Genomic DNA, 22,210 nt, shown 5'->3' on the forward strand with positions numbered 1-22,210 from the left:
TGGGCGAGCCAGCGTTCGGTAGGCGCTGGATGAGCTTATGACGAACGCATGGAGCAGGACGATGCCGATGTCGATGATACAGCAAAAACACAAGAGCGGACCAGCGGGTTTAGAAGAGGGATCTATCTCGCGATTTGTCGCGGCGTTCCCGCCTTGACGGCGGTCGGAAGGGAGCGATTTGAACAACCGTGTTAAATTCAGATTGTTAAACAGTAAACCGTTTTTTAAGGACTATACAATTACAACGATAGTAATACTCGAGTGTAAAAAAGATGATAATAATAGGTGGTCGTATCGTCGTATAGGATAATTGTGTGACTTTGATGAGATGGATAAATCTGAAAGGGAAGTCCTCTTCTGTCGGAATAAGGAGAGACCCTGCTTGAAAGCGAGTGGGTGGAGAGACGAGGGCTCAGGCTGGGAGAGGAGGTGGTAGGTATGTACTGCAAAATGTATGTCAAGGTTAGGTAGTGTACACTATGTCAAGGGCCGCTACGTTAACCTAACTGGACAGGTGGGCCGTCTTTGACTTTTCCAATTAGAACCCTGGTTAAAAGAAGATGTAATAAGGGAAAGTGAAGATTTAGGCGGGGACGATGGGTCGGGGTGCTGAAGGATGAGAGGGCAAGAAGGGAAGAGGGCTGGGCTTATGGGCTGGCTTATGGGCCACACTACTTCGTACATACTACCTACCTATGTATGTGCTAGCCAGTCCTTGCCCTTTAGTCCTGCCCTTTTTTGACTGGTTGTTACTGGTCGCTAACGGTCGCTACCACCTGAGGCCTGAGGGAAGTACGGCTTAGGGAAGGAAATAGCCGGGTCGAATGGACCAGCCCACGCAGAAGAGACAAGAGACTTGGGAAGACTTGATGTAAGAGTTGGGTTAAGTTGTAACTGCACGTGTATTCGCACGTAAATTCGGGCACTAATGACCTATAATAAGGAATATGTCTTTTTTTCTTCTCTTTCCGTTTTTACATTTTTGTATTATAATTTTTGCCTTCGAAAATATAATTTTTTGTTATCTTTGTGACAGATATGTCTTCTTATTGTCCAAGTTTAGAAAGAAGGGTCCCTGATATCCACACCGTACTTATGTGGGTACCGAATAATAGGTACAATACTTTAAACCATAGGTAGGTCATACCAGGTATGTAGGTAGGTAGGTAGGTATACACTATGTAAGTACATAAAGAGGTACATACGAGGTAAGGTTGTGGCACTAACACTAAATAGGCTTTGCATGGACATGGACTTAACTGTATAAGCGCGATCTATAAATGTATGTACGGTATCTAGGCATCTATATTTTTAAGGGACATTTTTTAAATATTCTCGACATTACATAGATACGTTATCAGATCCAGGGTTGGGGGAGAAGCAGGCTGGCCTCTTGACCCTCCAAGCCGACCAGATAGATTTATCGCTTCCGCGTGGACAAGTTCAATACGAACTGTTGGGTTGGCCGCCTATGTCGCTATGTCGCTATGTGGGTAGGTACCTAATCACCTGCTATGTACATGTAAATAGTATTGTACAATACATATTTACCTGAGTACTTCTGCGCCTACCTCGCAATAGTACGGCACTTAGCGCCAAGGAAGGGCATGCCTTCTTGTGATACACAGATATACACACCGTATGTACCTTAAACTCTTTAGACTAAAACTCACGTTGTACGTACAAGCAAATCAAGACAAACCAAACAACTAAATCCCATATTACCTCCATGTAATAAGAATACATCTCGCATCTTGGAGGCAGATGCAGAACGTTTGCGGGAGGTAACGCCATTGCGATGCAACTAATATGGCTAGTTCAGGTAAGTATAATCATTTACAGAATAGGTAATTAAACGAAACGATACTTACCACTTTACCACTTACCTACCTAAGGTACATACCTAAACTAACAGGCATTCTACAACAGGTACCCAATTCCACATCCACGAGACTCGACAAGGTCTAAGCTTGCAAAGTCCGCGGGCGGCAGTAAACGTTCCACCCAGATGGGTTTACTATGTACCCTAACTCAGGTAGTGTACTCAACTTACAACTTACCTAGGTTAGATGCGAGACAGTCCGTCGCTCGGGGGGAAATCTAGTGAGGCTCGATACGGCAATGAGCTGACGCGCCCCGTCTTGTGTGCCGTATTCTTATCCAGCTCCTTCAACATGTCCTGTTGAATATGAAGTGATGCTTGCTAATGCATTATACTAACCTAGTAGATAGGTACCTAACCGTTACAAGTTCCTCAAAGCTGAGCAGCGACACTGACGTCATATGCTACTACATACCTAGGGTAGATGTTCGACCTATTCGACCTATTTTGGAATCCTAGAGACTCTTGTATTGTATCTATCGATCAATCATTTCTCACAAAAGCTTCATATGAGTTTCCATGGTTTCAACTCCTTCGAGCCTTGCCCTCGGCTCCGGCGTGGCAGCCACTGTCACTCAGTCACTCGGGCTTTGCAAGTTTGATACCTACATTAGTAGCGACAGCAGCTTAGGTATTCCCCCATTGGTCTGGACTGCCAAAAGCCGCATATTCTGTACCCAAGGTGGCTACTTGGCTTGCCTGCATGGTGCTTGCTGCTTGCATTCCTACATAGAGTTGGATGCTCCATACATTAGCTGCTCGCCCGTTGGTCACTCCGACTGGAATTTCTGCAATTCTGCAATTTTGCAATTCCACATGGGCAGTCAAAAACCATTGTCGTCCCGTCTGTCTGACCACACCGTATTCGATATCCGCTACCTAAAGTACATAATGATGTATTGGATATTGTGTACGGCTTCGTGGATTGGTTCTAAACCTTGCCGCACAACGAGCCGAGTCTCCACCGGATTGGTACGTGGACTTCGTGCGTTAGCAGATGGGCAAAATGGGTCAAGAGATCGAGGCCCATCTCCCCCTCTCCATCTGTCGGGAGTGGCTGGACCCTAGAAAGCTATTTTATTTGTGCGTTTCTCCTGTCGGCGTCGCTCTGCTGTACGGCATACAAACAAAATTCGTTACAAATCTGATGAGCAGCACATACTTTCCTGTTTCGCTAGACATGCTGTTTAGTTGTTTACCATACGAGACCCTGTAGCCTTGTGCTGCGGTTTTACAAGCACAAAGCTTACACTCGTTCATAGTGTATGTGGCAAACCAGACCCCCCGACTCTTTTCGATTAACTAGCCTTCTTTTGCCCTTTTCGCCCCAGCGATGATCAGCAAGGGGGTGGACGGATGGTGGGCACTTCACCACCATCTATTGGCAACTTATCGTCACCGGTATCTTGCGAAATGCTTCATTTAAAATTACCTTGAGTCGCATTTTTATTAAGCAGGTCAGCAACCGGCTAGGAAATCTGAAGGAAAACTCCCTATCGAGGCTGCAAGGTTGCTATTGCTTCCTCCCTCCCCTCTCCCCTACCCCCTCCCCCCCCATACCATCAGATAGATAGGATGTCGAGTGACGTCACAGCATCTGCACATCTGCATGTGCACCCAGCCCGACCCAACAGGGAATCATCCCAGGGTCTTTGCCCGCTCTGTGTCAGGTCTTGGCATTCGAAAGGTATGAGGCAATCAAATGCTATTCCATGCGCGAAACTGCCCCGATTTCCCTGACTTCGAAACGAATCAAATAGGAAACCCGGGTCATCGGCTCTTGATGACATGACAAATGGCCCGGATTCGTAGGGCTATTGGAGCGTAGCGCCGAGTTCGAGAAACGGAACACGCGAGAATCCAGGGATCACTGCGGACTGTCACCCGTATTTTCTCCTTTTTTTGGTTTCTTCTGGCCTTTTTTCTTCTTTATTTCTTTCCATGTATTGTCAATGTACATATGTGGAAAATGGAGCCCTGATATGCGATGGGTCGTTCGGTCGCCACGATTCTTATTCATAGGAACAACAAAAGACCCTTTCGTCTTCCGTATGTCAAAACCCCACAAAGGGACCGTCAAGCGCTTAGCTGCTGAAAGGAGTGGCCGAAGGTTTCCACTTAGGCTACAGACATTTCTCTTCATTTCACATTGGTCACCGTTCTATGTTTAGTCGTTCCAGATATCTCTCGCTGAGCGTGGAATAGCGCCCGGCTAGTGAGGTAGGTATTGTCTACGGGATGGAACTAAGGTGAGCTAAACAGGTTGATTCTCGCGGTCCCTCAGTTTCTCTCAGCTCCTCCTGTAAGGCCTGCTGGCCATACGCCCCGAGCACGCGAACAAAGTCGAGGTGAAATTACACACGCTAGCGTTTCGAACCGTGGATCTCGTTCGCCAATCCTCCAATGCTTGAAGCGGAAATATTTTGAGAACCACTCAGCACTAAGATCATGGTCAGATACTGCATACCATCTTATCATAGAAATGAAGGATAAATATTTGCACTTCGAGATCCAGGTTCGTCTATTCCTCGGCACATCTATATACTGACTATCAAACCAGTACCGAGGATCTCAGGATCTGTTAAGCACGCCGTTCACACCGTCTAACTATTAGTTTTGACATATTGCACTTGTAGTCTAGCCTATCGGTCCAAGTGAGGTTATCAAACAATCCGACACCGCTAGATCCAAAGACTCCGCCCGTACATACACTACACCACGCGGGACTTCTAAATTGCTTGCTATTTATGTATACGCGTACAACATTTTGACAGTTCCGACACGGCCGGTAGTGTAACTGAAAATGCCCGTGTCCTAGCCTCTCGATTCCTTATGAATCCTACGAAGCCGGGAGCTTTCCCGGCCGCGGCGGAATCTCGAATATACGGAAAATATACGGAGCATATCGCTGGGTTTCATCCTATCACCCAGCTGTAACTTGATTATCACATCCTTCTCGGAGCGTGGCCGTGACCGTGAAGAATACCTCAAATAACCAAGTCACGAAAACTAGGGGAGGGGGTGGGTTACGGAAAGCCGAGTAAGCACTTGACATGATAAAAGGAGGCGCGTAAGGCACAGATCTAAGTCAGACATAATACCTTTATTACCCATTCCTAACACAATTCAACAAAAAGGTCAAACTCAGTCCCGCGTATTATCATAATCAAGATAAATGTCGATGTTGATTAATATTGTATCAAATACTAACTAGGTGTTGCGGCTTGTTCGTAGTCTGGCCCAACACCACCAAGGGACCAAAAATGCCTGTTTTTCGGAAATCAAGCGCTGTGCGGGAATAAGATACGCCCACGGGGTACCGTCACATCCTCATCTGAACTGTCAAAATCTGTGTTTCAGCTTGAGAAGATCGGCCACGGACCCCCTTTCCCTTTCCCCCAATTTGTTAATCTGCAAATTCCTTGCGTGGGAATGCTAGGTACCCAACCCAACGCTCATCAGGACGCACGAGCGAATCTTAGGGCCTGGGGGACAGCAAGGGCGGGGAGAGGTGGATGCGAAAGTTTGGGAAATTCCGGGGTTGGACAATTATCACTAGTATTACTGCCCAAAAGGTAGTCCTTTTTTTTGTTGTTGTTTTAATAATCCCTTTCCCGATTATTTTGTTTTTTCAAAACATGGACCAGCGCAGAAGCACCGAGAGGGTGAAGATCGCCAACGGGCTCCCTCCCAACCCATCCACCCAGAAGTTTCAAAAATGCTCATGTGATGGACCTTGGTTTGCCCAACCATCGCACAAGAAGACAGGCTAGCTAGCTAGATATGTAGCTACACCGCGGCGGCGCGAGATGGAATGCCCTTGGAGAGCTAGCTGGTGGTTCCGCGCGGAACGTTGGAATAGTATTTCTTTTTGTGTCTCCGCGGTCTGGTAGTAAATCACTATGGGCAAAATTATAAAATGCTAGGTTACTGCTATTACTAGTTGGCAGGAGTAGGAAATCTGATTCAGTTACGTATTGGTGTTATACGTGCGTCGTATGTCACCGACGACATCGTACGTGAAAAAGAGCAAAATGAGCAGCATAATGGGCGCCAAGAAGGCGAGGAAAGAAAAAGGAAGCCATTCGCAGTGCCCCGTCCGCCTAGCTGACTGTTTGATAGGGTAAATGGTGATGGTGTCATATAATACCACATGGTGCTCTAGCCGATCGCTGCGATCTGCGCGAGCAGTCGACTGCCTTAATTACATGTCATATACGGGACGATCTTCACGGCCAGTCCGCCTTAAAACAGTAGCAACGCGCGATAAAAGATCGGTCGTAGTTGGGCGCAGGAACAGCAAAAACCTTCTGTGCTTCCCCAATATCATATCCCAAGAGCCAATGTGAGCCGCCTCGGATCACGTACCATTAATATCTACTTGCATTTGGTCCGAGTCTCGTGGGTAAGGACCTGACCTACGTGAGTATGACCCAAGCACGTCTCGTTGGACGGGGCGGATATGGATTCATCATTAATCGTCATTTCGTGTTACTTGGACAGCTTCATTCTGGTGTGCTAGCTACATTAGATTCTCGGCGGTTGCCGTCTGATAAATAAGAATAAGAAGAAAAACGCAAATCGAAGACACCGCTGAGGGTACCGACCGCTCCTGGTACGAAGCGAAATAAAAGACAATTCAAGCGCCCGTGAAACCTCCAAAGCTTGCTTCGTGAGGGTATCTAGTCGAATGCCAATGCCGCTGAACTTATTGCCTAATAACGCCTTTTACTCCCACTCGTCTGTAGATAAAGATAAAATATTATGAAGACGTATTTGAGGCGGTATCTTTAAAGTGATGGGAGAGAGGATTTGAATATTAAGCTCTCCGGGCCCCAAATACGTCAGTCTAATCCATCACACCGTCCCTCCTTGTCTTACCGCTGACGTCCTTAGAAACCGAGCTCTTCAACCCCACACAACTTCATTCTCTGCTCGACGTCTGATTTGACCTGATCCTGTAGAATGTAAGACTAACGTCGCGGAACACCACCCCGCCCGAACCCGCCACCGGTCGAGTTCCAGCCTTGGGTAACGCTCTGCTTCACTATCATCGCGGCAGCCGCCGCGGCAGCCATTCGCTCCTTTTGACGGTGTCTCTCCTTGAGGTATCCAGCCGCTTCGGGTCGCATGCGCAAGATCCGAAGAATCATGTCATCGGATGGGTCAGCCTGAGCTTCCTTCCGTTTTTCTTCCTTGGCCCGGCGCATGGTACCAAGGTTGCGGCTCATCATGATACTTTTACCCCTGCGGATGGTTCCCATGCTCGCGAAAGCCGGGCCACTTTGGGAAGGACTAAGCGATACGCCCAACGACGCGGGTGCAGAGAGACGATTGGGGCTCATCTGCCCCTGAAGCTGCTGCTGCTGACGCTGGGCGGCAGCCGCGGCCATACGTTCTGACGTGCGAATCAGGTTTTCGGTAGAGTCGAAATAGAAGAAGTTGAGCGAGGCGAGCTCGTGATACTTAGGCGATCTAAGGACTTCGGCGGGAACACCAAGGACTTCACCATCTTCGTCTCGCGCATTGAAAAATTCGAATAGGAGCTCAAGCCACTTGTAGACAACATCGAGCTCGCGCTGAGTAAGTGGCCGTTGGTTAGACGGCTTATCTGAAAGCGGTGGCACGAGGAGGGCTTCGATGGCCATGAGCACTTCTTTCCACAGACGGGTCATAACCGCAACCATGGTTGCCTCCGTCAACGTATCCTTCATAGTAGCAAAGTTTTCATTGAAGTACGCAAAAAGAGACTGCAATGCGTTTTCGATTTCGGTATTTGTGATTTGCGGGATCGTGGACGCTCGTTTAAAGAATGAATTGACTTGCGAGGCAAGGTTGTGCCCGAGGAGGTTTCGTAATGCTTCGTAAGATAGCGATGCGTTGATATGCCGTGTAAGCTTTATGCGAATTTAGTTAGCTGCTTGTCTACGTGATTTCGGAAATGAAGAAGAACTTACCTTGTCTGTAATTTTACGGACCATATCACGCTCCGTCCTCTTCAGGTGTCGGAATGCTTTGCCAAAGTAGAACTGTATGTCGTCTCGTTCTCCCTCCATGCTTACCCTTAAAAGTATCCTCCCCTGGGTATCGAGGTCAAGCCAGAATTCTCTGGGAAGGTAATCGCTGAAATGTATCGGATCGAGCTTCAGCGAGGTTCTGCCTACAAAATCGTGGTCGCCGAAGGTATCGTAATCCCAGATCGTAGCCACGATGTTAAGAGGGCCGGAGACTGTTACGTCGACCGACTCGTCCCAACGGGGGTTGAGAGATCTCATGACAATCCGCGTTTTGTGTAAACGCTTTTGGTACTCGTCCACAAGTACCACATAAGGGTCGCTTGTCCCGTTCGGATCACACGCTTTGATTTCCTCTGCTTCGACAATCTTAATAGTGAAGACGTATTTAGCTGGCCTTCTGACTTGCTTCCTAGGCCCATCAACCTTTGCAAGTATATCGGCACAGGCATCCACATTCATGGACTTTTCGAGCTTATCCAGCTCTTGCATGGCCCATTCGACATTGTTCAGTTTCACTAAGGACTGGAGGGTATGTTAGTATCAAGTTGAAATAATATAGTTAGTATTAATCTTACCTCTGGATAAAACTGAAACGGTTCGACCCTCTCCTTAGTATTCCAGGCATCTTTAGCGTATTGCATGAACCTTCCTTGCGTCGTTTGGGATGCTGCTGCTGCCTCTTTCTCGTTTGGTCTTGGCGTGTCCATCTCCTTTATAAACTTCTGGTCCACGATCTCGCAGTACCGAGCAATGCTGTTGGCAAAAATCTTTGATAGCGCAGTCATGAACCGGGCATGGTGGACGTCGTTATCCCACTCCAATTTGAAAACTTGATCAGCAGTTTGGTGAAATAGCTGAAACATATCGATTATTGAATGGCTGTGACGTTCGGAGTCTAATGAAATATGATCGGGTCCGTGGCCTCGTACTTGGAATGGATCTTGCTTGATAGCTTCCTCAACAAACTGTTCTGCTCGGGCTTCCGCATTGTGAATCCAACGCCAGACGAAGTCAACTAACAACTCTTCAACGTCAAATGTAAAAGCTCGACTAAAAAGAGAGGATCTATGAATGCGCCGAATCTCTACAAGTTCCTTGTACAAATCGAAACCATCTCCGAGAGGTAACTCTTCTCCCTGGTCTTGCGCGACCTGCACGATTCTCTTTATCAAATCATGGGCATCGTCTTCGAAATTGGGAAACATCGTCTCCACAAGTACGGTTAATGGGTTCACGCCCAGAATCTCTGGGTTCTTCTTGTAACGCTTTTGAATCCTTTCGCAAAGCTTCACGACTGATTTGCCGAGGTCGACTACATGGCTAAAATTCCAGTCCTGTTGACTGCGAGGAACCTCAGCATCGAGAAAGCCACGATAGACAACGGCGGCCTGTTCTTGTAGGCCAGACTCTAGTAGGCGAGCGAACTCTTGTGCATCTTCTTCTTTTCGCGAGAAGTCGGGGTCGTCAAAAATGTGATTTTGTAGCACGTGTAGCGCCGGTCCAACCGATGGGGGTTTTGGTTCGTAGCAATGCATTAAAGTATCGTAGAGATCGCGAAGGAGAGCATCATTCACTGCTTGTAGTGTCTGCTTATACACGGTGTAATCCGCAACAGTCCACCTGCTCCGCTCTATAGTCGCCAAGGTCTCATTATAGAGATAGATGTGGGGAGGCTTCTTGACTTCTGGAGGTGGAATTTTCACCAAATCAAAGGCATTATCCAGATCAATTACGGTGAACATAGTATCGGTGAACCTGCGGGCTGCTACTTCTAGGAAGACGACTAGACGGGTAACCTGAGGGATTCGCCAGCGGACACACAGCTCTGTAAGGAGATCTATTGACTGCTTTGAGAACAAACTAGATTCTTCGGCCTCTCCATCGTGCACAGCATCAAACTCAAGGGCATATTTTGCAATAACCTTGAAGAATTCGCGAGGCTCGGGAGGGATGAAAGTGTAATTTGCATCGTCGACAGCTCTGATACTGCTAGTATCGTCAAGCGACATGGATCCAAGATTGAGTATGTTGTCCATGCCGTACATGGACACCCTATTCGCTATTCCTTGTTCTGGATACGACCTATCTTCTGGATATGGTAAGGGGCTTCCAGGTAATGGTTTATCAATCGGGCTGATAGCAGTGGATCTTCGAGCTAGCTCTGGGCGAGCTGTGAATATTTCTAGCATCATTTGCGAGAGGAAAGGCGCCTCCGCCTTCTTCCACTCTTGGTACGCTTCAGCGGCGTTGAAATCTTGACTTCCCAGGGCACCACTCATGTTAGAGTTCAGCCGATGCTGGTATGCCTTGAGATCTCTGAGGGCAGCTTCTTCGGTCCAGATTTGCCGCTGGGCATCAATGTGACCCTGGACGTCGGAATGGGAGAGACCAAAAATCTTAGCAACGGATTGGACCATAGGCATATCCTTCATATCGTAGCTAAGTGGCACTACCACTTCAATCGTGTTTCCGGAATTCTGGCCTGTGTCAATGAAGAGGTTCTGATCGTTGGTCAAGAGCTTCTTTTCAAGGGTGTTTAACCTGTCCATGAGTTCTGATTTATCGCGCTCGTGCCCCTGATCACGTAAGATGCTAGATATAAGCCTTATGAAAAGCGCGAGGTGCCTATCGACGAGAAGCTTCCAGGAATCGTCGCCCGGCTCATGGCCAAGACTACACGCCTTGGTGGCAGCTGAATAGAAAATTAGCACTAACGGCTCGACCTTGCGCTCCTTGTCGATATTCTTTCGAAAGGCCTGCTCGGTAAAAGCCGTGTACGCTTGCGCAAATGTCTTTTTGACAGCAGCATCGTTATAGCCAGGTATTCTTTCTGCACCCATGATAACACGTTCTAGCCTCTTTTCAAGCGGACTTCGAAATCCATGGGGGAGTTTAACGCCACTAGAATTCCCCGGAACGAACTCCTTGACTAAATCGGCAATGTTGGACGTATGAGTCCGCGAGGGTGGTTTCGGTGCTGGAACCCATTGCTTTCGTTTGGTCTTGGGTTGGAGGAGATAGTGAAGATAGGCGACCCGAAGGGCGTAAGTGTAGGCATCGTCATGGCTCACGGCCAATTGCCTAGCTAAAGAATCGGCACGACTGCGTCTTTCGCTATTCTGCAAGCTGTTTATGCGGCGGTCGAGCCGTTGGAAAGATGTCCTCGAGGCGGACGACATAATACAAAGCAAAGCTAAGTTGGTCTTATGAAGTATTGCTCCACGGATTATCTGCGCCGCATGTTTTTAGCATCGCAAAGCGACCTGTGAAATTTGGGTAAGCGGGAGACTAGTTAGGAAGATTGTGTGAGAGATGACGAGAATAGTGTCGGTCAGGCGATGATAAGGTTAGGTATGTGATTAGGTATGTGTGGTAATGCGGTATGTGGTAGGTATGTGGGTTGCAGGTGACGCCGCCGGCAATTCGAACTAAAGTTTTACGTCTAGAAATAGATCACAATTGGGCGGCTCCTGGGGGTTGGGCTTTTCCTTTTACGAGGTGCAGGAGGTTCCACCAACGTCATTAGGGTCATTAGGGTCATTAGGGTCACGTATGTATTGTACCTTTTTTATATTTCCCCACAACGAACTCAATAGGTCAATACATATATGTAGGACCTAGGTACCTAACTAAGATCAAATAGGGGAGTTACCATATGTATTGTTGTACACATATGAAATTTAAAGTTTAAACATCGAAGGGAGTTGAGGGGTTCACTTATAGATTCGCATCCAATGGAAGTCACCTTTTAGTTTCCCTTTTTGATCTCCTTCGGTCAATACCGTCAATGCCTTTTTGCAAGTCACATGGGCTTTTGGTGTAACGCGGTATGCTTTCTTCTCGAGAGTGCGAGAATTGAATCTTTTTATAGAAATTTCACTAGTTATAGAACTGAAACCAGCTTAGAAATTACGCCTGATGGTCAACATCGTAGATATCCAATGCCTGCCGAGTCCCCATCTTAACCTGTCTCACGAGACGAGAATATGATGTGCGGCATGCGACATGTACTTCTCATAGATATGTCCTGCAGGTATATGTATAGTTGATATGTGGAATTTCTGTAGAGGCGCGCGCTTAGGGTTTCCGAGGGTTTTCTTCTATGTGAAGAATCAAAGTCCTCCAACAGTTCAAACGTCTCCTCAGCCCTTTATCAATAAGGACGTCGCAACATTCAAAATTTAGAGTACACAATTGTTTTGCGTAGAATTGATATCTTCGCCATAGTATAGTATCGTAAAGTGATTCCATCTTAGTGAGATATGGCTACTGGCCAATCAGTCAGCTACCTGCCAAGCCGGACAATCCTACATATACTTAAGATGCTATGTACCTTAAGTTTCGTCATTAACCCTTCAAACCTTTGATTATAGACTCAAGCTATGCCAAGTGCGAATGAATATTAAGTGTTTAAAGTGTATATATAGGTATATATATATATATATATATATGTAGAAGGGATTGCATTCGTAACAATGGCAATTCGACCCTAAGAGGCGGTAACTACAGATATAAAACCATGGTGGCGACATGTGCGATATGTGCTGTAAGACTAAAGCAGATGAGACAGCCTTATCCATAAGAACTTTACATACGATAGCACATTTTAAAGGCATCAATCATTAGGTTCAATTATATCTTACATAAGCACACTCGGCTTTGTCTACTTGTTGAGAGTTGGGATGGAAGGAGTTACGTGCATGTAATAGACCTGGACTACCTAAAATATGCTAGATTGTGTTTTACGAATGCAGGTGCTACTTGCTTGGACCTTTACATGTATCATACACGTATAACTAATGTTAGGTGTTCTCACATTAATCGCTCCAAATTTATCATCCTTTTCATATGCTTACTTTCTTCTCTACACCATCTGTTATACAGATTACAGCAACATAAATGATTTCTTTAGACGCATCTTACACGTGTTCATTTAGAAATCCCCTGCATAAGATCATATTTTCGAGCAGCACACGACAGAAATAATAATAAAACACGCCAATACGCATTGGATATCAGCTCGTCTTTTGACATCACATGCGGCGTTGAACAGGGTTTTCGCTCAGCCTTGTTGTCCACGAGTTGCTTACCAAAGATTTTATACAAGCTGCACTTTAGGTGTGCCTGGTAATAAGGTACGGGTCATCTCAGCCAACCAACCAAATCGTTTCATCTAGAAGAAGAGGATCCTCGTTGTCCATCGTCTTTTGGCGAACGCCCCTGTCCTGTCCCTGTCTCCGTTCCCCTTTGCACTTTTTGCCCTGCCGCGCTCGTGTTTCTGTCTGATCCGTTCTCGACCTTGTTCGTGTGAGGAATGCCGCGTACTTAACTTAACTTCTGCGCCATTTAGGTATAACGTTGCAATTAATTATATCGTGTTATATTTTACCTCTTCGGTGAGTCGAATGTCACTTGGGACTTTGGGGGCTTTTACTATTATATGCAAGGCTATATTTGGCGCACCGCGCAGGGCAACACGACGCCAGCTGCAACGACACCCTTTCGGTGCCTTTTGGTAACTCTTGGTAACTCGACCCCGCCAAAATCCACTGTGCGCCTCTGGTTCTAACCGGATTGGTTGCCCGCAACCACTTACCATTGCGGTCGCTGCGACCGTTGCGACACCACCTTTTCTCCAATTTGATACATATCTCTCTTACAACGTCACTAGTTAATATATTAACTTAACCTTGAATCCATACCTCGTCTGTTTCTCGTCGTATACTTTATACTGGATTGTTACTTCTACATTACTTTCCCGCGGCCTTCATCTGGCCAGCTTCCCTCACCATGGGCGTCGTGAGCAGCAGACTTGATGATGGCGCTGCCATCTATTTGAGGGATCAGAATCGATGTTTGTCAACTTATCTCAGGATGCGCGCGACTGAAGCTGACCAGATATAGTATCAATTGCCTCCCTTGTTATTTCTTGTCCTAAGAAGCGCATCTCAACCACTATAGTTCCCAATGCTTTTCCCGCTACTCGGGCTACAGCAACGCGATCATCTAGCGATTCTGGTCCGGCTGAATTTATTCAGGTTAGTCTCGAGGCAAGAGGCGGGAATGGCGACGGCCTGGAATTATTTCATGTCTCTAATACTGTTGATCTAGGATATTGAACCTTCGATTGCGCCGAACTTCCTTCTTAAACTCAATAATGACGACGAACTCGTATTCAACTTTACCTTTGTCGTCCGGCAAGAAGAAACCAGCCCTGGAATAGATACGCATATCAATGGTCTAACATACGTCTATGCTTCATCCAATAGAGAGCTTGAGAACCTTGTCACTCGCGAGTTTCACGCAGACCCGAATCTACACAAAAATGTAAATGTTGAATTAGTCGGCGATTATACCACAGGCGGAAGCCCCTCAGTGACCTTTGAGTGGTCGTGGAAATGGAAGCCACCAAAGGCGACAGAAGATGGAGGAGGCGGGTGGAGGAATGTTTGCAGCGTAGGTGAACTTGAACAACAACATTGGGCTTTGCTGAGTATTGATTGTAGTTCGTTGAATACGACCAAAGAGCACACCGCCTGGATACTCTCGCCAGATTTTCTTTTTGGGTTGCTAGTAAGTTATGGGGTTTGCTGGCTGAACCGCTGAATCAAATCTAACGAAGTTCTCAGATACCTCGCCTCTCTCAAGCCATCCTAATTCCCCATCTCCCGCCTTTCAGCTAGCAGTGCCCCCGAGAATACGGGCTCCATCATCTCAATCAGTCGAGTCTCGCATTAGTGAGCAAGAGGAGCCATCATCTCCTTTACATCCTCAGATTGACACATTGTCCATCGCGCCCACCATCGCGACGAGCTCCCGGGAATCTGTCAAACTTGATATATCGTGCCCCCGACCAGGCGAAGACATGACCGTAAGCGATGATGGCCCGGTTTTCAGAGCTACCATCAAGGCGCTTGAACAGAAGACTGGCAACATGAGAACTCAGATGAAGAAGGTATTGAAGAAAGCTGAGCACGCATATTCCGCCCAGATCGAAGCGAACGATGCTTTCGTAGGATTTATGGATGCCCTCCGAGAAGCATCTGCGACGAACGCCAATGCTGTCCAGCCCGCTTTAGATCATTACTTTGACAAAATTGCCAAAGAAATCCTCACTTACGAGAGGCAGAATGCGACTAATTTACAAAAGATTATTATCGACCCTATAGGAAAACTGTATACCTTTGATATCAAACAGGCAGAGTCAAAGAGACGAGACTTTGAAGAGGAAAGCAAGGACTACTATTCTTACGTATCTCGATACCTTGGCCAACGACAAGACTCGGTGAAGACTAAGAAGCTTGCCGAGAGCGATACTAAGTATCAGACCAAGAGGAGGAATTTCGAGCTCAAGCGCTTCGACTATTCCTCGTTTATGCAAGATCTACATGGTGGCCGCAAGGAGCAGGAAGTTTTGTCACATCTGACCAAGTATGCTGACACACAGGCAAGAAGCTTTTTAAATACTGCCCACAAAGTTGAGGAGTATCTACCGCAACTAGAGGCTCTAGCAAACGAGGTTCAAGATGCAGACAAGGAGTTCCAATACCAAAGACGTGAACGGGAGGAAAAACGACGTGTATTGGAGAAGAGTAATCTACAGTATAATGAACCAGAGACTGTGACTTCGGCAAATCATACGCCCCCAACCCAGAATGCCAATGGCAACCTGCACACGTCCGACTCCGAGCTCGGCAGGGCGGATAGTACTAGCTCCCAGCTGAAAGCTATCCCTACAGGCAATTCAGGACCCCTGGCCGCAACAGGCACGGATCTCTCGAGGTCTCCAGGGAGCATCGGGCACGGCTCTTTACACAGCCCTGCGCAAACCTTAAAGTTCAAGGGTATACGAGACCTAGAAGAGAAGGATTTCAGCCAGTTAACTATTGCCGAGAAGAACTCGACGCACCGGAAAGAAGGTCTACTCTGGGCCCTAAATCGGCCGGGCACCCATGTAGACCCTCTCTCACTAAACAAGCAGGGTTGGCACAAGTACGTACAAGGCTGACATGATAGAATTTGTGGTCGCGTGCTAACAAATATAGATTCTGGGTCGTGTTAGACCAGGGAAAGTTGTCGGAATATAGCAACTGGAAACAGAAGCTCGATCTCCACATGGACCCTATCGATCTTCGTATGGCATCCGTCCGCGAAGCAAGAAATGCTGAGCGGCGATTCTGTTTTGAAGTAATCACGCCCCATTACAAGAGGGTATACCAGGCAACCTCGGGCGAAGACATGAACAGCTGGATCCTCTCCATCAACAACGCTCTCCAGAGCGCGGTCGAAGGCCGCGGTCTTAAGGAGAAGCCGATGTCTCCTGGAGAGCCGACCAGCCTTAAGCGTGATATCGGGTCGATTCTAACCGGGAAGAGTGTCTCCTTAAACCATGGTTCTCATCATGGCTCGCATACCAATACGAGTTCTGTTCCTTCCCGTCGGACTACAGTTGGAGCGCGGCCTGCAAACGCGAGGACGCCCAGCAGTAGCTACGACGAAAATCCGGACAAGCTCCTCCAGATGCTCCGTGATAATGACCAGGGCAATTGCTGGTGTGCTGACTGCGGCAGTGGGTCTAAGGTTGAGTGGGTATCGATCAATTTGGCTATCATACTCTGCATCGAATGCAGTGGTATTCATCGATCTCTCGGAACGCATATCAGCAAAGTACGATCACTCACGCTCGACATTACCTCATTCACGCCCGATATAATCGAGCTACTGCTTCTTGTCGGAAACAGAGTCTCTAACATGGTTTGGGAAGCTAAACTTGACCCATCATTGAAACCAAGCCCGCAAGCTACACGAGAGCAACGCCTAAAGTTTATAACTGCCAAGTATGTAGACAAGGCTTACGTGGAGCCAATTTCAGCCACTCTCTCAAGATATCCAACCGCCGACGAAACGCTCCTTGCGGCCATAAAGCGCAACGAGATTCAACAGGTTATATATGCACTAGCGCTAAAGGCCAATCCCAATGTCCTAGATAAAGTCCGCGGGACTCATCCGGTCTTCCTAGCCCTAGCAGCGGCCGATCCAGCGTCACCATCACCTACTACCCCTACATCCGGACGACCAGAGCCCGAAACCCGGGTTATTCCTTTCCCGGTTGCTGAAATGTTGATACAAAATGGGGCAGAGATACCTGCCACGATGCCTGCCTTTCCGCTGAGTCGAAGTGCGCAAATGTACATAGAGCAGAAACGAGGTCGAAGTGCTGCTATCGAGGCCTCGGGCTCATCATTGTCAGGCAGTTTAAGTCCCAGTCCGAGCGAGCGAATCCAGCGCGATAAGGACGCACGTCTACAGAAGCGCATCAGCGCGGGCGGACGGCTAGCCAAGTCGCCGATTCCCGAGCGGTAGAAACGGCGGAAGTCGAATACTTCACTCTCATCTTCATCTCCCTTGCCGGATTCACAGAAGAATCGGCCCAGTCGACGGAAGTCAAATGTTACAGGTTCAAATTCTTCCTCATCTACTTCCGAACGGTAGAAACGGCGATGGAATCGCTCCTTCTTCCAGATACCTCGTTTGGATCTCTCTAAGACCTTCACACCTTTCTGCCCGCTGATCTTCTGTCCTCCTTTGAGGATTGTGACGCCTCCCCCGCCTCGTCATGCGATTGATTCGATGACGACGGTTGCTTCACGAACTGACGAAAATGACCCTATATGACGACGGCTGGGGTTGCATTAAATGCATTGGCATTGGCATTGGTAAAGAATATATGAAATTTCGGGCCCAAAAGAGTGCGGATCTCTTTGTTCACGGCGTTATGGAGCATTCTGAGGAGAATACCAAATTAATTCAAAGGCTCTTGGCGGACTGCTGACATTATTTCCATAGCAGTAGTTAAGGATATCGGGTCGGCATTCCCAGTCATGATACTAGGACATACACAGCTTTGAACCGTTGGATGGAGAGGGAGCCCATTCACAAGGATAGACATATGTACTAGGTTAGTGCATTCGTAATTGTAATCGTGTACAACGAAGGTAGCAATTACCTCCTAAATATGATTTCTCAGCTAGTTGGAAGACCATGAAAGTGCAAGATTTCGTCTTCTATATATCTTTATCTCCTATCTAACACCGAAACGCTGCTGCTAGGAGCCAATTGACTTAAAATAACTACATAATATAGACGTACTAATTACCCATACATATTTGAGCTATGGTACGGCAGTTATGTAGAATACCTTACTTTTAGCATCTAGTACCGAAACATGGAAATTCTAGAAAATAGGTCACTACTCGACCTCTATAGGGTTAGGGAATCTCGTGGATAGCCTAAGGCATGTGAGGCGCTGCAGGTGGCTTTTACGAATAATCACCTGAAACTAAGGCGTGTCGGAATGTCGAGAGCAAGACCACGCGTGACCAATACTAAGCCTCACATGAAGAAAAGTTGCTACTCTCTAGAAAACGTATAAGCCGTATGTATTGGAATTGTATAGAAAGTCGAGTAAGCACCTTTTGTTCAGAATGATCATCTCACATGTAGCTATTCGGAATTTTAGGTATACCGAAGTACTTTGTAAGACTGTAGATGTACCTAGAGAGACGTTAGATCTCGTACATATACCTAAGGTACCTGTCAATTAGGTAAGACATCCGATAATATGGAAGGTTCAACGTAGGTTAGATACATACCACCTTGTATACAGAGTCGTACAGGAAAGGGCGGATACCTTGAATGACGAATTTTAAGAGAGGAAGACTCGAGGTGGAAGAGGTGGGGCTGGCACAAAGGGTAGGTACCTATGTACATATTGCACAGCCCTATGGCAAGCTTGGCTGGCTTGGGCAGAACGGGGGGAGCTTCCCCACTTACCGATAATACATATGTAGCAGCAGCAGTATTATGTATCTAGCAGCAGGCGCCCATTGAGTTTAGGTAAGGAACCTGAAGATGACCTTGCCCGCCATCAGCTGTCTATAGTACCTTCTCATAGTTTCAGTCTTTTATGACTTCTTTAGAAGAAATCGCGGATAATTAATGGCATATGACTAACCTATTATTTTAAGTTTTCATACTTTTTCTTTTTGCAGAAACGCAGCTGGACAACCACTCGTTATGACTCAACATATTCGGTGAAATATTCCGTACAAGGGTATACAACTAACTAACTACCTAACCTATGTACGTCGCAAGTTCTCCCCTGGACTTTCCCTGGCTGTTCTGTTGGTGCTCAGCCGCTAGTCCCGTGTTCGCATTGGACCGTCCCTTATTATGAGGTATCCCATCGTACCCATCGTACCCATCTGATGTACCCATTGTATCTCGGAATCTTGCGAGTTGGGGACTTTTTTATACCAATAAGCTTTTTCATCTTCACCAAACCCGTCATATCAAAATTTTACATCAACTCATCTAGGTTCGTTTCTTCCGCTAGGATTCCAAGGCAGCATCCTACAGCCCCCTGTTATATTATAGAGCTAGACGTAACTTGTTGTGCCCGTCTTCTTTTCCTTCTTCTCTGTTGGCTGGTCGCAATCGAATTTCAGTACATCCTCGCTCAAGGCCGCCAACCATGGCTCCACGCGAGAAGAGTCAGTTGAAACGGGGAAGGGTACTTCAATCTACCCTTGATTTGTTCGCGTCTCTTTTCGGCTAATGACATTTCGTAGGAGTCTCCTCCTTCCAAGACCGACAATGATATTTCAAAGAAACCTCGTCGATCCGGCCGATTGTCGCAAAAGACAGAAAATGCCGAGCAGCTAAAGACGCCAGTCATCACCAACAAGCAGAAGCTACCCTCACCCGTCACTCATCAAGGCGATAGCGAAGATTTGTATAAGGAATCAACAGCTGAGCCCCCGGATGGACGACCCAGTCAGGTCACGCACCGTACTCCCGAAGAAACCTTTTCCCAAATTCAAAGACTATCGTCCCCTCCGCAAGATACACAAGCTTTTCCGACTTCCCAATATGTTGAAGCAAACGCCGCTCTCTCTGACGAGGTCGAGGATGAGGAGAAAGAAGGCGTATGGGGATACCTCTTCCCGTTGGACCCCAAACACGGGGGCAGATGTGTCGTCTTGAAAAAACGGTCCAGTTGTCAACTGCCCAATGATGTTTCGGGTATACTGGCAAAGGAACAGTCTAATGCAACCGATGCCAGCGTCCTAAAACAGGAAGAAAGTTTCGAGAAGTCCAAGGTCAAGGGTGTACCGTCTGGTGGATATCTGATTGGGCGACATCCTGAGTGTGGTGAGTCCATTCTTCCCTTTTTGTCGTTCTAAGTTCTACTATGACCTAAATATGTGCTGACTTCTGCTAGATATTATTGTGGATGATCCAATTGTTTCCAATCGTCACTGCTTGATATTCACCGAGAACAAAGGCGATGACACAGTTGCTATTCTCGAGGATATGTCTAGTAATGGGACTTTTGTGAACGAGGCCATCGTCGGAAGAAACCAGCGCCGTGAGCTACAGGAGCAGGATGAGATTGCGGTGATGGACAAGGCCCGATTCATCTTTCGCTATCCACGAACCCGGGCTTCCAGTGCCTTTTTGCAGCAATACACGCTCCTCGACCGCTTGGGCAAGGGCCATTTTGCCGAAGTGTATCTGTGCGTAGAGAAATCTACTGGCCAAAGATACGCTGTAAAGGTTTTCACAAAAAACCCTGGTATGGATGAGAGGTCAAAGACAGATGGTCTACAGCAGGAAATTGCAGTATTGATGGGAGTTAGCCATCCTAACGTGCTATGTTTGAAAGATACTTTCAACGAGAAGAACGCTGTATATCTGGTGCTCGAGCTTGCGCCCGAAGGGGAACTGTTCAATTACATCGTCATGAAGCAGAAGTTAAGCGAGTCCGAAACAAGGAAACTGTTCATTCAGTTGTTCCAGGGTATCAAGTACTTGGTATAGCTCCCATTTCTCGTTTCCTCTTGGCATGGCTAACAACTGAAATAGCATGATAGGAATATTGTCCATCGAGATGTGAAACCAGAGAATATCTTACTAGTCGATAAGGATCTCCACGTAAAACTTGCTGATTTTGGTCTGGCCAAGATCATCGGTGAGGAGTCCTTTACGACCACTCTATGTGGTACACCAAGTTACGTTGCGCCAGAAATATTGGCGGAAGGAAGGCATAGGAAATACACCAAAGCGGTCGACATTTGGTCGCTTGGAGTCGTGCTGTATATATGTCTGTGCGGCTTCCCCCCTTTCTCGGACGAACTCTACAGCCGCGATTTCCCGTACACGCTTTCGCAGCAGATTAAGAGCGGGCGGTTCGACTATCCTTCTCCATACTGGGACTCAGTGGGAGACCCGGCGCGTAAGTCATTACTATTTTCAATTTATGGCATCTTGCTCGTCGAGTCTTATAACTAATTGTAAATATCAGTGGACCTCATCGATCACATGCTAGTTGTTGAACCTGAGAAGCGCTTTACAGTTGACCAGTGCCTTACACACCCTTGGATAACGCAGAAGACCTTAGGAGTTAACGATAGTACCGATGGGCTCGTGGCTGGGATTGGGGGTCTTGAAATGCAACGGAGAGGCGCGGTCCGAGAGCGGACGTTACTTAGTTCCATCAACTCGGTGCAAGTGACTAGCAAGGCCCCCCTAAGCCCCGATGCTAAGAAGAGTCCTGTGAAGGTCTTTGTGAAGAACCCTGATGCTGAAAAAAACGATGCATCTCCGAAAGAACCCCGGCCTGCAGACCAGCGAGGTACGAAGGAATTTATGGAAATGGGTGGTAAAGGCGACCAGGAATTATTCGGTAACGACACAAGGAGTTTTTATTCGAAACCCGAAGCTGCCGCCGCGAAGGGCAACAAGGCGAAAGGGAAGGGTAAGGCAAATGGTAATGGGAAATAATTACATATGATGGAATTCGGGGTAATGCGACCCTGGGCGAAGTATTGCTGAATTTGCCTAGCGGATCTACTAAACATCCAGTCTGAGGGCAGTACATTACAGGAGCGTCTACAATCTCGGCCTTGTTAGTTTCTATATGCATAGCTAGTCCGGAGGCTGATTCTCTATGTCACTTAAGGGGGTGTTCATGTTTTGAAGGTGTACGGATCTGGAGTCTATGAGCGATGGTTCATGAAAACGGCGAGAGGATATCTCACAGTCTGCATCACATTAGGTTTACCACATGGGTACCGGATATATAATAATGTATGCTGCTCGACCTTGAGCGCTACGACAATTGATCGAGATTATTCTTGGAAGCCAGTCTTTAACCATAGTACCAAGGTACGTTCGCCACCGAAACTAGTATGGCCTATTTAATTGGGAGATTGGGAGATGTAGACTCATTTCTATCCTATTGTCATTA

General features: G+C 47.1%; 4 protein-coding genes across 4 annotated transcripts; 3 read left to right on the forward strand and 1 right to left on the reverse strand.

Moving 5' to 3' along the window:
- Nucleotides 1-2,139: 2,139 nt before the first annotated feature.
- Nucleotides 2,140-3,204, forward strand: F4813DRAFT_318297 (uncharacterized protein). The gene has a single exon (XM_049240966.1). The coding sequence runs from the start codon at nucleotides 2,402-2,404 to the stop codon at nucleotides 2,948-2,950; it is 549 nt and encodes a 182-aa protein (XP_049102222.1). The 5' UTR covers nucleotides 2,140-2,401; the 3' UTR covers nucleotides 2,951-3,204.
- A 3,339-nt stretch (nucleotides 3,205-6,543) lies between these two features.
- F4813DRAFT_318157 (uncharacterized protein) lies at nucleotides 6,544-11,418 on the reverse strand. Its single transcript, XM_049240965.1, has 3 exons — nucleotides 8,475-11,418; nucleotides 7,840-8,421; nucleotides 6,544-7,779 (listed from the first exon to the last, which is right to left on the reverse strand). The coding sequence occupies exons 1-3, from the start codon at nucleotides 11,076-11,078 to the stop codon at nucleotides 6,856-6,858; spliced, it is 4,110 nt and encodes a 1,369-aa protein (XP_049102223.1). The 5' UTR covers nucleotides 11,079-11,418; the 3' UTR covers nucleotides 6,544-6,855.
- Nucleotides 11,419-13,594: 2,176 nt separating this feature from the next.
- On the forward strand, nucleotides 13,595-17,411 carry F4813DRAFT_318317 (centaurin beta). Its single transcript, XM_049240967.1, has 6 exons — nucleotides 13,595-13,753; nucleotides 13,804-13,937; nucleotides 14,011-14,355; nucleotides 14,406-14,472; nucleotides 14,529-15,891; nucleotides 15,945-17,411. Exons 1-6 carry the CDS (start codon nucleotides 13,690-13,692, stop codon nucleotides 17,260-17,262), a joined length of 3,291 nt encoding a protein of 1,096 aa, XP_049102224.1. The 5' UTR covers nucleotides 13,595-13,689; the 3' UTR covers nucleotides 17,263-17,411.
- Nucleotides 17,412-19,432: 2,021 nt separating this feature from the next.
- On the forward strand, nucleotides 19,433-21,744 carry F4813DRAFT_379507 (Pkinase-domain-containing protein; the record flags this gene model as incomplete). Its single annotated transcript, XM_049245464.1, has 5 exons — nucleotides 19,433-19,471; nucleotides 19,530-20,112; nucleotides 20,183-20,775; nucleotides 20,827-21,196; nucleotides 21,266-21,744. 5 exons carry the CDS (start codon nucleotides 19,433-19,435, stop codon nucleotides 21,742-21,744), a joined length of 2,064 nt encoding a protein of 687 aa, XP_049102225.1.
- Between the last annotated feature and the right edge of the window lie 466 nt (nucleotides 21,745-22,210).

This window comes from Daldinia decipiens (assembly GCF_022478715.1).
Source record: "Daldinia decipiens strain CBS 113046 unplaced genomic scaffold F4813scaffold_7, whole genome shotgun sequence".
NCBI lineage: Eukaryota > Fungi > Ascomycota > Sordariomycetes > Xylariales > Hypoxylaceae > Daldinia > Daldinia decipiens.